Below are 15,846 nucleotides of genomic sequence, written 5' to 3'. Positions count from 1 at the left end.
GCATTGACTTCCTGACTCACACCAAAGGACATACTCTGGCCTGACCCCATTCAACTGCCTTTCTGATGATCTCCACATAACGCACCACTTCCTCCACTCCTCCAGACCACTGCACTCCGCCTGTCCTCAGTCAGACCTCCTCAACTCATCTCATTAAGGAGTCTTAAGGACGTCATCAACAACACTCTCTGCTCCGTAGCAACAAATATGGGGAAGTTTACCTGTACGTGAACTTTGGAGGCATCTGTCATGACCCTTTTCTCACAGTTTGCGGAGACATTTCAGCAGCACGACTCAGGCACCGAATTTCCATCAAGGCCGAAGTCTCTCCAGTCAACAGAACTGTTCACATCACAACAGCGAAGCTGGAAACAGAGATTAAACAAATCTAAGATATTAAGTATATATGTCTGTCCAGTTATAAGTCTTTTGTCATGTTTAGTACAAGGCGAAAACTTACTATCTATTCACCTGCCATGCAGGACCGGCCAACAGGATACGGCAGTGTTATGTGTTGTCAGAATGAGTCAGGCAGATAATGCTGGACTTACATCCTCCTGCAGTTGCTCCACTGAGTGTCTGACCAGCTGAATACTGTTATAGTTTTCAATCAGGTCAATGAGACCATCGTGGACGACAGCCGAAAACTACACAGGAAGGACAAAGTCAGAATGTGTGTTCAATCGGTTCACACCTGACAACACAGAATAGTTGAAATTTATACTCACTTGATTCCTGAAGCTGGCCCCTGTGGCCCTGTGGTACGCATTACCACGGAGAGCATATGGCTGTTTTGTTTCAAGGCTCCATCCCAGCCAAACAACGTGACGAAGGCAATCGCCTCACTCCAGTCAGGAAAATGGCACATCCTGGCGTGGAGGCATCTTCAGTCATGCAACTGCTGCACAGAAATATTTCCACGAGTCCAAAAACAACTAATGCCAGGCCACATAACTGCAGAAGCACAAAAAGGTTTTGTTCAGAGCACAACTCCTCAGATAATTTCTTCTTTGTATATTGTGTTTTTTAATTGTTTATTTAAACTTAATGTGGCATTTTTCCAATAACCAGGGAATTGTATGTTTTAGCTAATGCCATTGCTTCATCAATGCTGGAATATGATCACAACACTTAAGATCATTGCTTAATGTTCTACAAATCTTTTTGTGAGTCTTCATGTACCAGAACAAAAGCAGGCAAATGGAAGACTGATTGAAAAATGAGAGTCCTGCATGTAATCTTATGTGGCTTATTAATAACCTATTTTTATAAAGTAATGTAATTTTGACATTTTTAACAATGAAACAGGAGCTGAAGAATTTGCATCTCCAACTCAAGCAATTTTTTATATTTTCTTAATGTTTTAGGCTCAAAATAACACGTCTGTTTAGATTAATGTGAAAACTTGAAACGTTCATATGGCACTTTATCATTATTGTCAACTGTATTGAGTTCCATGTCACTTCCATGTCACTACCCTTGTTGTTCTTTGCCCTGTACTGCTGCAATACCCGAATTTCCCCTCTGGGGATCAATAAGGGATTATCTTATCTTATCTTATCTTATCTTATCTTATATATTCACTTTCTTAAACTAACTGGGTGAAAAAAGATCGACCTGTGATGTTTGAGGGAGGAAGGTGCATGGAGGAGTACCCACTGAGCCAGGCACTGCCAAAGATGAGTGTAAAATTCAGATTTATTATCCAAAACCAGAAAAAAATGATGAAGTAATCAGTGAAGTGACACTTGCCTGTGGGTGTGAGTGTTTGTCCTGTAATGGACAATGCAGATGTGGAAGACAATCAGAATGAACTGTCCAATAATTTTATTTACTCAAGAAAATACAACAAAATTCACAAACTCTGAATCTTGCAGCAGCTCACTCTATGTTAGCAGAGAATGCATTTTACTGTCTGTGAAGTGAAGAACTTATAAAAAGCAATAGAGTTTCTCTTTCAGAGTCTTTTCTTGGTTCAAGCTGACTGCTTTAAACAGACTCAGCAAGTTCCTATTTCAGACTGAATAGAACAGAGGGGGTGTGAGGGAATCCATTAGTGGTCAAAAGGTGGACTTAAACACAGCAACAGATTAGTGGCCCTTCACAGACACACACAGGCAACAGTTTTTCTGCTAAGGTAAGGCATCCATTTCATTCACTGAATTTACATTTTGTGGAAATTAGTCTTTTTCCAGGATCCACTGGATCAGAAAATTCCACATATTGCTTTGTGTTATGCAAAATACTAGAGAATGGCAGAGATCTTCTGCATGTAACAGAAGAAGCATTTTTCAGCTGCTGCAATTTCAGGAATCCAGACTTTAAAGGTGACCTTCTTCATGGTAATGGGTGTTTTCTTCATGGGGACTGCTCATCTCCTTCCACTGCTGGCATTGTTGTCTGGTAAGAACATTGAACTTCATCCATTCGAATATCAATTATTGTATTACATTTCCTGAATAATATAAAAAAAAATAAAATATATTTATTTGTTAACTCATATTTCAATACAACTATGGTGATGTTTATTGTGCTGAACTAGTTTTTTCACATCATACGATTTTTTTCTTCACTTATTACCACAACTGACCACAGAACTAAATGAATACTACTAATAACAACCTGTCTTGAGTGTTATCAATTGTGTCTTTCCTCTAATTTTGTAAAGGTATCTCAGTTGTTCAGCAGGCAAAAATCTGGGAAATCAATACACCCACAACAGTAACAGCGGTGGAGGGGAGCTGTGTGGTGATCCCATGCCAGACACAACCTCACTCCAGGGTCATCTGGTATCAGTATCATAAAATCAATTATCCTGTGGTGTATGACGGACTGAGGCCTCAGACAATGGAATACCAGTTCAGAAGACGCACCTCAGTTCCGGGTGACGCCTCAGAGGGAAACTGCTCGCTGCTGATTGCAAATGTGAAGAGAAATGAAGACCAGTTAAAAGTTTACGTGTGGATCAACCCAGACCAGGAATCAAGCCAGAAATTTCATGAGAAAACTGTGACCATCCTTGTTGGTAAGTAGATATTTGTAACATTCAATCTAAGTTATGCAAATACTGCAATCAGCAAAACAATAAAACACAACAAAGCACAACACAAAGTATAGAGGAGATTCTCCTGAAGCTTCTGTTGGTTCTGTAGTAAAAACAAATGGTTCACTGTCATTCCAGCTATTTATCATGTTGACCTTAAAAGCCACCTGTTGCTGAAATGGAAATTGTAAATCTGTACCTTTCAAAACCTGTTTATTCACAATGCAAATAGTGTTAAACTGATTGAACTTAACAAATAAACCACAAATCAAAATATGCTTCCTGTTGGGATTGAAAGTGTCCAAAGAAACCAAGCAACTTCACACAAAGCAGTGTGTCAAGACAATAAAAATCCTCAAACATTCAAAAGTAACTATTTACAGTACTTGTTAATTAAAGTGACTATTAACCTTTTGTCAAGCACAGGGAAGTTTCTGCATGTTTTAAATGAAGGAGTGTGGACACTGAGATGGGCCGAGCTTCTGAAATATTTTTGAATTTGTGAGATTATTTTTTTACATTAAGCCATTGCCACCGTTGTAATTCCATAACTGACTATAGGCACCGTGCACATAAAACTATATACATGTCCAAAAAGTCATATGCAGTATAGGCTACACTTCTGCAAATATAAAAGAATTGTAAAAAAAAAAAAAAAAAAATGTGCAGAGGAAATAAAATCTTGTACAAATGTTTTAGGATGTTCTAGTTTTCCTAGTTTGAGACATGGAATGAGAGAAAGACATTGAGAGAGATACATGGAATAGACTGAAGAATGAGTGAGTGCAAAATAAAGGGTTATTGAAATAGTTTCACTGTTTTTCAGAGAAGGAACTGCTTTTTCATTTTTGGTAAATTGTACAACACTGCACATGAGTGCAACACTATTTCTGCTGACAAAATCTGCTTAACACTGTAAACACAGTTAAAAAAAACTACAACAAAATCTGGAAATGTTTCAAATATATTTTAAAAATCGGAGACTCAACCTTGTCTGTTGACACTTTCAACTTGAAGTGTACATTTTCCCTCATCTATCTTTGTTTTCATATTGCCCCTTTTTGATTTATCCCTAGAGAGAAATACTCCCAGCATCTCTGTTCAGAGTCAAATCGTGGGAGGGAAGACATTCCACGCTAACTGCACCATAAACTACTCCTGCCCTCAGTCACCTCCACATATTCACTGGGAAACGAGTCAGTTTTTGGAAAAGTCCACTGAAAAGGTTTTCAGCGGGAGCCAGGGGGGCCAGTGGCTGTTGACAGAGACACTGCGTGGAGTAGCAACATATGACATGGAAAACAGCAAGATGAGATGCTCTGCACAGTTCAGTTCCTTTACCACACACAGTCAACAAATAACACTCAATGTTCTCTGTAAGTAAAAACATGCTCGTTTAAAACAGACATTTGCTTGTTTAGCGTTCAAAGTAATTTCTTATTGCTATGAATTTCTCCTATCCTCAGACGAACCTGCCAATGTGACTGTGGTGCTGGAAGATGAAGTCATGAAGGAAGGTGGAAATGTCAGTGCGAACTGTGCAGCTGACAGTTACCCAGAAGCAGACACATACTCATGGCTACAAAGACACATGGGTCAGATCAGCGAAATCAATTCCACTCAAAGAGGGATCACCCTCTACGACGTCATGAGGGATACTGCACTCTCATGCACGGCCATCAACAACGTAGGAGCGGGGCAATCCGACTGGCTGGATCTAGACGTTCAGTGTAAAAAACTTATTTTATTTTCTCAACAGCACACAATCTTGGCAACAGCATTGGAACAGCATTATTTCCACTCCATACCTACTGGTTGTAACAACTAACCAAGTCTGCACCAATGTACTTAAGGTGGATGCTCTGTGAGAGGAATAATACGGGAGAGAGAACAATAAGACACACAATCTTAAAATGACAAGAACTATTGACTGTAAGACAGGTTTAGCAATTTGCTTATTTGACTCGGCAGCATCCACTGCTTGTTGGGAGAACAATGAGAAGAGCAATAACAACAGAAAACAATAACAAAATCTGCAATAACAACACAAAATACTGTTTCTCTGTAAAATCTCACTCGGCAACTCTGAAAAATTGCTAAGCAGTGACAAAGTCAATAAGTTGGCAACACTGTTTCACCGCAGTGACACTACTTTGGAATTCCAAAAGAAGTATTCTTGAATTAAGTTAATGTACAAAAGAGCGGAAGAGAGGATGAGGGCCACTGAGAAAAAAAAAAAGTTGACTTTAAGCTCTGAATTCTGACATTAAACTCAGCGGTATGGGTACCTGTAGGGGACATATTCGGAGGGCTACTTAGGTGTAGGAACAGGTGAGCAGCCACATGTGGACCGACGATCACTGGCCAGAGTTTTTACTGGTCGAGGAGTTCCTGAGAAAGTAATATCAATGGTTTTGTGCTTAGCGTTTGTAAAAATGTCAAAGAGCTGCACATATGAAGGATGCTAACTGCAGGTGCTCGTTAGCTCATAGCATGTTTATTTACTTAAATTTTACGAGCTACCGGCATTACACCAAAATCTGTAACCCATCATAAGTTGTGACTGTAGAGGGCAATAGTGAGTCATCCGTGTACGTAAAGTAGCCAATTACTCCTGACTTCACTGGTTACATCTTCCTGGAGTAATACTTTACAAAAAGACACACTTGTCATGGGGTCCTGTGGGAAACTGTAACTTTCTGGTATTTATAACATGTGGAACACGCATTTATTTTATTATGTTTTAAGGTCAGCAGTGTGATAGACTGGCTTTTTCTATGCTATTGTGCTATCATCAAAATGTGTTTAATTCACTATTTTTAAAATCTTGCTACATGCTCTACACATTTTCCCAGATGCATTGGAATTTAACATGGCAGACGTGTGACCTTACTGTAACTGAATTATAATAAACTCAGGCTTGAATAAAATAGTCTTCTCTTGCCCGTTGACACAGTGATACTCGAAAAAACTCACAATAGCCCCCTACAGTCACAGATTCTAATGGGTGAGAAGATCGATGATAGGGTGCTGTTGGTGTAGGGAGCAGATGTGTTCACAGTATATTGACCCTCTGATCATGTCAGTGACGACTCAGCATGATGGTCCTCACACCAACAGGTGAGGCCCCTTCTGAAGAAGAGCAATTTAGACCTCAGTGTTCTTTATAACTAAAGATCTGTATCCAACTTAACGTTTTGAAGTAAAGTTTTAGAAAGACTGGTTTTTAACAAGACAATGACTTTTTAATCAGTAATAATATTTTAGAAAAACACCAGTTTGGTTTTTATAGGATGAACCACAGTAAAGAGACGGCCTGTTTAAAAATTTTAAATGGCATCAGGTGGAATTCATAAATCATAAAAAACTCAGTGTTGGTTCTTCTGGACCTGAGTGCCTCTTTCGATACAGTAAGTCATTACATTTTATTAAATAGACTGAGACACCTGGTGGGCTTCTGTGGTACTGTTCTTATCTGGTTCAGTTCTTAACTCACAAATCAATGTTATTGTGTAAGTATGGATGCATGTTCCTCAGGGACTCATGAAATTAGATATGGGGTTCCCCAAGGCTCAATTTTAGGTCCCATTCTTTTTAACCTCTACATGCTTCCTCTTGGGGACATCATCAGGAGACACGGCATCAGTTTCTATAGCTACGCTGATGATACTCAGCTGTACATCGCCGTGTCTCCCGATAACTCAGGGCCAATGGAAACCCTTTTTAACTGTATCACAGACATCAAGTCATGGATGGCAGGTGAATTTAATACAGCTCAACCAGGACAAAACAGAGGTTTTAGTTATCAGTCCCAAAGGCCAGAGAGAGAAACTTTTATTACCAAAACTACAAGATTTTAAACCAGCACAATCTGTTAAAAACCTGGGTGTGATTCTTGACTCTGAGCGAGATGTCATCCTACATATTAATAATACAACGAAGATTGGTTTTTATCATCTTGAGAATGTAGCGTATAGCATATAGAGTCTGCTCATCTCTCTCTCAGGCCAGTATGGAGGTGCTACTGCATGCTTTTGTCTCCTGTTGTTTAGATCAGCCATTCTCAACTTCGGGGTCCCGACCCCAAGTGGAATCGCAAGATGATTTCTCTGCTGACTCACTGCGACCGGATGCGGGGAGTCCCTCTTAACACACAGGGTGGTTGTCTTTTTTGATCCCAGTGTCTTATTGGGCTTAGCAGTCATGTAGTGCTGCGGGACCGTTTGTGCACTTTCGCCATGTGGTCTTAATAGATGAATGGCCACTAATAGCATGAGGGTTGCAGAGACCGGTGCATGTTCAATTTGGAGTCGTGAATCAAAAAGTTTGAGAACCACTGATGTACAGCGTTGATGTGATCTCAACATGACAGTTCAGAGTTTTGAGGTTCTGGCTGCGTGGAGTACTTTGGCCTTGTCAGTGTTTTACTTGCAGTTGACGGCAGCAGCTCTCTGTTAGTGTGATGCAGAGCATAGGCAGATGAAGAGGAAGCACTGGTATGGACTGGCCCTGAAGCATGGCAAGCTAATGAAAAATAGATCTTATCCATGTCTGTATGATCCAATATTCACATGTTTTACCTCCACCTACCTGATGTTTTTGGCAGAGTTTGTTTGTCTGTTAACGAGATAGCTCAAAAGGTTATGGACGGATTATGTTGAAATTTTCAGGAAACGCCCAAAATGGGACTAGGAACAAGTGATTAGATTTGGAGAGTGATCCAGATCAGAACTGTAAGCAGTACTTGTACATATGAAATGCAGTGAATTGCATGCAGTGGACAGCATAAACACTGAACAGTTGGTCGAGACAGTGGAGGGACAGAAGCAGAGTGATAAACTGCAAAGCACAGGGACAGCAGGTCAACACAGGTGTTTATGTAACCTACTCTTAGAAGGCTGTGAGGTTTGTGGCTGTTACATTAACACAGTTGTGTGAGAGTGAATGATGTGGACGGTGTGGAACTGGTTTACAGAACCACACCCAGCTTAAAGAGCCGCTGCCTGGTGTAGATCGGTGCAACTGTGGCTCCCATCTCTCACTCGGTCGTCGCTGTCAATAAAAAACTCTGCCCAGTCCACGATCGTCGCTTTCGCATGTGGCTGCTCACCTGTTCCGACACCTCAGTAGCCCAGCGAGTATGTCCTTCCCAGGCACCCATACTTCTTCATACATTTAGAGTCAGGCTTTTGAGATTAAAGTCACTTAAGTCCTCTTCTGTACCAGAGTGCTTCCCAGAGAGTAAACTATGATCAAATATTTTGAAATTACAATTTCCATTCCATTAAGTTACCCTGCCTGAGATGATTTTGAATGTGATACTCGTTATTCTTAGTTTTGTTTTCGTGTAACAGAAGCATAGTTTCTTGCATGTTAATATTAATATTGGATGGATGAAAATGGTAATTTGCAGTACATTTGATGCAATAGGATAAATCAGAAATACGGTTATTTTGAGTTAACATTAGGGTTGTGACAGATATGATGGATCTTTTCAATATAGATTAAGTTCAAAATGTGTGAAGGTTTTTTTTTAGGCTTAACAAGTTATATTTTGAATCTGCTCATAACATATATGTTTGTTTCTTCAAAAAAAAGTTATGTGTAGTTCCATCCTGAAAAAGAATATATGTATCTCACCTCTGCAGATGGTCCAGTGATCCTGCCTAAGATGTCCTGCAGTCAGGCCAGAGATGTTCTGAGGTGTGTCTGCCAGGCTGAAGCGTCTCCCACTGCCTCCCTGTACTGGGCCATTGATGGGAATTACACCCTCCCTTCCTCAGTTATTTCCAACTTCACAAAAAGGAAACATTTAGTCAGAGGAGAAATAAGCATGGCGGGTAACAGTCAGACTACAGTATCCTGCACGGCCTGGAATCCATTTGGTAACGACACCAAACAGATCTCCATTGAAAAGTCATCAAATACATGTGAGTTAAGCTTTTGTTGGTTCACTTTTTCTCATGCGTGTATTTTAATATTGTAATGATGTTTTCTCTTTGTGTTGCTGCAGCAGCATCATCATCACTAATTTGGTTGATGCTTTTCGGAATTCTTTTGTCATTAGGATTTGCAATGTTCATTTACAGAAAATATCCAAGAAAAAGGTAAGTTGGCCAAAGTTTTGTTGCGAATTGAAATTGATATGTGTTTATTTCAAGATTTTTTTTCTTTAATGTTTAAAAAGATATTTTAAATATATTTTTTTAATTAGAAGCACAGCTCCTGTGAGTGTATACCGAGATGGAGTGAGATACCAAGATCCTCAAAGGTGAAAAAAATCTAATTCATTCACAGCATAAATATAGTAATAGTACTATAATAATAGTACTACAGGAAAGACATTTCATGAGTCGCATTTTTGTTTTCCTGCTAAGATTTACACAAAGAACACCATTTATAGCTTCGAAATCTGACTCGACTTTGGTGAAAGGTAAAAGAATCTAGTTTCAGCATCATGTAAATTATTACTATGGTCAAATGATGATAATAGCAATAATGATAAGCTTCAGAGAAGCGTTCATCAAATGAAATGCATTAACATGTCACTTTTTTCTCCAGACATCCAGACAAAATCACTGTTGAAGTTACCATGATAGATGTAAAGTAAAAAAACAAAAAATAATAATAATGTCACTCCTCTAATAAGACATTCAAATCCAGACCAAATAACATGTATGTAATTATTTCCTTGAGATGAGGTGTTTCATTGACTGCTAAAGTCTGTCTTTTGCCTGGTCATAGATTTCACAATGAACCAACACAATCAAGGATGCAAGAACCTGAGAGAAACCCTGAGGAGGACAGACTTTCAACTGTCTATGAAAACGATTTCCTGGAACAAATGCAAATGCAGGCGATGAGCGACAGAACAAAGTAACAGCCTGCCGAAGAGGAAATGCAGGCTCACACAAAGGTACTGAAACAAAAATCATACTGTCATGATGATTTAGTCAAATTAAAGCATTTGACATGAGTATTTCACATGACTATGACTATAACCACAAAATAAAGAGATATGACTGATTTGATACCTTGAGATCAGGGCCGGCGCGGGCTTCTCAGGCGCCTTGGGCGAGCCCAACACGAGCGGCCCGTGATAGTGTCGCGGGGAGTTGTTGAGCGGGGGTGGGGGTGGGGTGTGTGTGTGTGTGTGTGTGTGTGTGTGTGGGGGGGGGGGGGGGGGGGGGGGGGGGGTGCCGACAGTCGCCGACAGTGGAGCGAGCAAGCGAGCGAGCGATGCCAAGCGATGCCGAGCGATGCCGAGTGAAGCCGAGCGGTGCGCTGCTCACACGGGCCGTCACAGTGGCGCACCGTGGGCTGCACACCGTGGGCTGCGCACCGTGGGCTGCGCACCGTGGGCGGCGCGCCACAGGCACCCCCGATGGCTCAGTGCCCTGGGCAAGTGCCCCGGATGCTCAGCCTAATCGCCGGCCCTGCTTGAGATACAGGTAACAATGAGGTAAATGCACAACTGTAGCCATTATTAGACTTCATTTGTTAACTTTACAACAACTCACTTTTACTTTCAGTTCCTCCCTTTTGTTCTTGGTGCATGTGCATATATGCAGTGTTTCTGTTGACTCTTCCTGTTTATATGCTGCTTGCAACACAACAAATGCCAACTAATGACAGTACTTCAATATATAAGGTAAAATACAAATCGTCATGAAAAGTACCACGACACTTCAGAACTGTACTGATGATGTGGAAGTGATTGGAAAAGAAAATTACAAGATAAAAGAGGACTGAAACCAAAGAGAGCATCAGGACTGTGGCAGTGGCATTGTGAACACACAGAGGTCCGTGCTTATTTACAACTGCAGGAGTATTTCTAATAGGAGTCACAGAGCTACAGGAAGGAAATCACTGGTCAAAGGGTTTACAAGCAACAAAAACAGATGTGAGGTTAGAAACCCAAAGATGGGTCTTCAGATTGACTGCTGATAAGTATTTCAGCTGTAATGATGACTACGTCTTCTGTGAGCTTTCAGGGGAGGCGTCACTGTGATCAAATGCAGAGTTACAATAGGATGACATGCAAATGAGATCTTCAGGCTGAGAATAGATTCACGTAGTTAAGTTTGTGAACATCAGCTGTTGTTTGCATTTTGGTTATTTCTACACAGAGTGTGAATTGCTTCTGGGACATAACATTTTATATCAGCCTTACACTTTACAAACCTGCAGTCCTTTGTGTGAGGAACAGGAAGGAGGATTAGTTGTGTTCAAGCCTGAAGATTCGATTAACTGGTACTGCTTGGTAAGCTAATATTTTTGTATTTTAATACTAAACTGTGATAAACCTTTATCTGATTGGAGTATGAAAAGTGACTGCGACTAACATAGGTGAGGTGTTATTAATGTCTACAAAACCGCAGGTTAGAATTTTTCAGTGATTCTTTAAAATGTATAATTGTGACAGTTTTGCATACACTACATTACCAAAGTAATTGCTCACCTGCCTTGACTCACATATGAAGTTAAGTGCCATCCCTTTCCTGACGTTGGTGGAGAAGGCCTGGCTCTCAGTCTCCGCTCTGATTCATCCCAAAGGTGTTCTGTCGGGTTTTGGTCAGGACTTTGTGCACTGGTGCAGTCATGTTGGAAGAGGAAGGGGCCCGCTCCAAACTGTGCTCACAAGGTTGGGAGCATGGAATTGTTCAAATTGTTTTGATATCCTGAAGCATTCAAAGTTCCCTTCACTGGAACTAAGGGGCCATGCCCAACCCCTGAAAACAACCCCACACCATGATCCCAACTCCACCAAATTTCACGCTTGGCACAATGCAGTCCGAAATGTACTGTGCTCCTGGTAACCTCCAAACCCAGACTCGCCCATTAGATTGCCAAATGGAAAAGCGTGATTCATCACTCCAGAGAACTCCACTGTTCTATAATCCAGTAGCGGTGTGCTTTACACCACTGCATCCGGCACTTTGCATTGCACTTTGTGATGTGCGGCTTGGATGCAGCTTCTCTGCAATGGAAACCCATTCCATGGAGATCTCTGCGAACTGTACTTTGGCTAATCTGAAGGCCACATGAAGTTTGGAGCTCTGTGCAGAAAGTTGGTGACCTCTTTGCACCATGCGCCTCAGCAACTGCTGACCCCTCTCCATCAGTTTACATGGCCGACCACTTCGTGGCCGAGTTGCTGTTGTTCCCAAAATCCTGTGTTTGCTGGGTTTTCCAAGACGTACTATTCCTTGGTTTAGATAAAACAGTATCGGAGTATCGGAATGATTTTTTTCATTTTATGTCATGCCAAAGGCATTAATGTAGAGAAGTAAACTATTCCCGCTAACTGTTGATGCAAACAGAGATTTTCATTTATGTTTGTGGGTTTTTTTCTTTTTCTATCCAGGTCGGGTATGGAGTCTGTCATAAAGAGCGAGATCATTCTGGCGGTCAGCATCGTTTCCTTCCTGATCGGCTTCCCTGCCAATCTCCTGGCTCTCTTCGCCTTCAGTTCAAAGATCCACTCCAAACCACATCCGACAGACATCCTGCTGCTCAATCTGGCCGTCTCTGACCTGCTCTTCTTGATCATCCTCCCTCTCAAAATGCATGAAGCTGCTTCTGGCATGGTATGGACCCTGCCAAACTTCATGTGCTCCATCACTGAATTTCTTTTTTTCTCTTCGATCCATACCAGCACGCTGCTCCTAACAGCAGTCAGCGTGGTCCGCTACGTTGCAGTCGTGCACCCAGTCTCCTACCACAGATTGCAGAAACCCATGTACATGGTAGTAATCGCCATTGTGATCTGGCTGACCTCTGTAGCTCACTGCAGCATTGTATTCATCACCCAGCACCACCCATCCAGGAATAACTCTCACGTGTGCTTCGCGGACTTCACAGAAGAGCAGCTGAGGGTCCTTCTACCAGTGCGTTTGGAGATCTTCTTTCTGCTTTCCCTTATCCCTTTATTAATTTGCTTTTACTGTTACACACACTGCATCGTAGTTCTGTACAGCCACCCCAGGATATCCAGTCAGAAGAAGCAGAGGGCCATAGGCATGGCGCTGGGGACCCTCGCCGTCTTTCTCGTTTGTGTTTTGCCGTATAGCTTCTCTCATTTATGGGGTTACGCACAGGGTGTGAGCCCAAGCTGGAGGGATTACGCCTTACTGCTCTGCACTTTAAACACATGTATCGATCCGATCATTTCTTACTTTTCCTCCTCTGCCTTTCGTTGCACTAGTAGAAGGCTCATTCTCAGAAGAGCTGTACAAGTAGTTCCAGATCAGCAAAGGCCATGCACAACCTCTGGCGATGAGTAAAAGATCGTTTTAATATTGTGAATGAATATCAAGCTTCAGCATTGCTGTTTTTGTGTGAATCATTACAAGATCATAAATTGTGTATGTACACATTCAGTTGTTCATTTTGGAAAAAATAAAAAGTAAAACTTTGAAATTCCTTTATGGGTTTAATGTAGCCTAATACTGTCTTCTTTTCCAGATATCTGTTGACAATCGTAACACAAAACCACAAGTCCGTTTTGAGCACATATGCAAATTTCCAATTTTTATTAACTGCCAGCATGTTGTTTCTTTTTGCATGTGAACAGAGACCCTCTGTGGATTTTCCACATTATTTCCAGTGTAGCTTAACGTGGGCCAGCCACTCTTCTGCACTCATGCATTCTGTAGGCACACATGTAGAATATACCTGCAAAACCAAACAAAAGTTCACCGTTACTAGAGCGTATGGTGCACAGCAAATTTCCCAGTGTTGAATTAACTCTGAAAGTGTTAAGAGTGGTCTCATATATATACTGTTGTAGTGTTAAATGTAAGTGTTAAAATATACACTTTAAAGTGTTCATTCTAAGAATTAACACTGTATAGAGTTAAATAGGAACACTGGTCAACAGAGAGGAATATTAATATAACTCTATCGAGTGTCAGCATTACAAAATTAACACTGATCAGTGTTGAGATTTTAACACTACGAAAGTGTATATATGACACCACTCTTTAACACTTTCAGAGTTAATTCAACACTGGGAAATTTGCTGTGTGGTCATCAGACCATCTGTTTCCCACAGAGAGGTCACGTGAAACCAGAACAGACCGTGTGTTTATCAACCAACCTGCAAAGAAGGTCATGAGCAGTGCCACCCAGCCTAGTATGTAGGACCAAGAGAAACGCCAGTCACCAAAGCGCTTGCCCAGGAAATTCACTGTCACCCCGGTGTAAATGGCCATTGCAAGCAGTACAAAGAGAGCTGGAGTGATTGACAGAAAATGACATGTTAGAATTTCATATCTCTCGGGTAATGTTCACTTAAAACTTATTTAACTTTGTTATGTAACTTGGTTTCTGTGTAACCGCTGGTCAGCTTACTACCTTAGGAGTATTTAGGCTCTGTGGAGGGGGGCTCATCCACCCACTTACCTGCTCCGATACAACATTCATGGTTAATGTGGAGTCAAAAACTAAATGTGGCACTGAGTGGTGACTGTTTCCATGACTCACTTGAAATAAAGAACATGATTCCGGCAGCGAATGAGCAGTTGAACCTCTCAAAAGCAGAGAAGTGGGCAAATGAGAGGATTCCTGCAATGATGCCAGCGAAGCAAGACATGGCGGACAGGATCATGAAGGCACGAGTGGCGTTCCAGTAGGCTGAGGACGGACAGAGTACTATCAATGTATGTGCAGGAAGTAGCTCGATAGATGATTACAAACACATATAGACGGAGTTAAAGCCAGTTAAGGATTCAATGACACTAAATAGCTCGTCTAATATCTTGTTTATTACACTGCACTATGATTCCAAGGGTGGAAAAATGTATCATTTCAAATAAATACTGTATTCCAGAGGTGAAAGACTTGTAAAAAAAAAAAAAAAAAAAAAAAAACCCACACAACTGAAAGAACATCATTCCTATATGTTGTGTAACTGAACTGTGTTCTGCATCATTACTGAAAGACAAATGATGTTTCTTTAGAAATGACAGTGTTCATTGTGGTAAAACATTAATAGCTTTGCTGATATCACGCTTGAATAGGTTGAGGAAGTGGGGTTACCAGAGCTACATGGTTTATGTGACACACTATTTATGTACTGAGGGAAGTAAGTAGTCAAAGTAAAGCCAATGCTTTACTTTGGAACAATGCCCACCGGATCTAAGGATCATTGCAAACTTTATGGATGACCTCGGTTTGTTGCAGGCCTACCTGGACTGGGTGGAGGAGATTCGGGTAGACAGAGACCAGATGGACTCGGTGAAGAATGCAGACGCCCTGCAGTCGGTGCTGAACGGACTCCGGGTGGCAGGAGTGGAGAAAGGAGAAAACGCAGAGAAGGCCAAGGAGCTCCAGGGTAGACTGAGGAGTTACTGAAGTTCTCCACAGATCTGATGGGAAAGAAATAATCATTTTGTGTGAGCTCAATGAGAAGAGTGAAAATTAAATCCTGTTTAGTCAAACTACATTGCATAGTCCAAGTATTTGGCCAATATATTTCAAAACATCCCTGATGTCAACCAACTTTTCCGTCACGTTAGTAGCTGACCCTGACACTGGTCTGAGTACCTGTAGGCCTTGACAGTGGAGGGGGCCCTGGCGCCCTGGATGGTGGACACCACCGCTGGGGGGAGGTCTAGTTCCACTGGCCTCACCCGCTCAGCCTCCAAACCAGGAGCCTCCCGTCTAGGAAGGGGCGGGAACGAAGGGCGCCCCCTGCTTGCAGAAGCGTCGGGCCCATCGCGAATCGGCCATGGGTCCCCGACCGCCAACTGAACTAGGTCCGGAAACCACCGCGCACTCCGGGTGTCCGGAGCCACTAC

The 15,846-nt window shown here is 41.7% G+C and overlaps 2 protein-coding genes across 2 annotated transcripts; one reads left to right on the top strand and one right to left on the bottom strand.

Moving 5' to 3' along the window:
* Positions 1 to 12,417: 12,417 nt before the first annotated feature.
* LOC115396473 (free fatty acid receptor 2-like) lies at positions 12,418 to 13,329 on the top strand. Its single transcript, XM_030102356.1, has one exon. It carries the CDS (start codon positions 12,418 to 12,420, stop codon positions 13,327 to 13,329), a length of 912 nt encoding a protein of 303 aa, XP_029958216.1.
* A 317-nt stretch (positions 13,330 to 13,646) lies between these two features.
* Positions 13,647 to 14,675, bottom strand: LOC115397088 (lens fiber membrane intrinsic protein-like). The gene is made up of 3 exons (XM_030103259.1): positions 14,531 to 14,675; positions 14,145 to 14,279; positions 13,647 to 13,720 (listed from the first exon to the last, which is right to left on the bottom strand). The coding sequence occupies exons 1-3, from the start codon at positions 14,652 to 14,654 to the stop codon at positions 13,659 to 13,661; spliced, it is 321 nt and encodes a 106-aa protein (XP_029959119.1). The 5' UTR covers positions 14,655 to 14,675; the 3' UTR covers positions 13,647 to 13,658.
* Positions 14,676 to 15,846: the final 1,171 nt, after the last annotated feature.

Source organism: Salarias fasciatus, chromosome 11 (genome assembly GCF_902148845.1).
Source record: "Salarias fasciatus chromosome 11, fSalaFa1.1, whole genome shotgun sequence".
Taxonomy (NCBI): Eukaryota; Metazoa; Chordata; class Actinopteri; order Blenniiformes; family Blenniidae; genus Salarias; species Salarias fasciatus.
The sequence above is the reverse complement of the archived record's forward strand: the minus strand, read 5'-3'. Positions and strand labels throughout refer to the sequence as shown.

Coding starts and splice junctions, on each gene's coding strand:
- LOC115397088 (XM_030103259.1), bottom strand. CDS start 14,654: ATGATCCTGTCCGCCATGTCTTGCTTCGCTGGCATCATTGCAGGAATC. Junction 14,280..14,530: donor AATCATGTTCTTTATTTCAA/GTGAGTCATGGA, acceptor CAATCACTCCAG/CTCTCTTTGTACTGCTTGCA. Junction 13,721..14,144: donor GCTCATGACCTTCTTTGCAG/GTTGGTTGATAA, acceptor TTGGTTTTGCAG/GTATATTCTACATGTGTGCC.
- LOC115396473 (XM_030102356.1), top strand. CDS start 12,418: ATGGAGTCTGTCATAAAGAGCGAGATCATTCTGGCGGTCAGCATCGTT.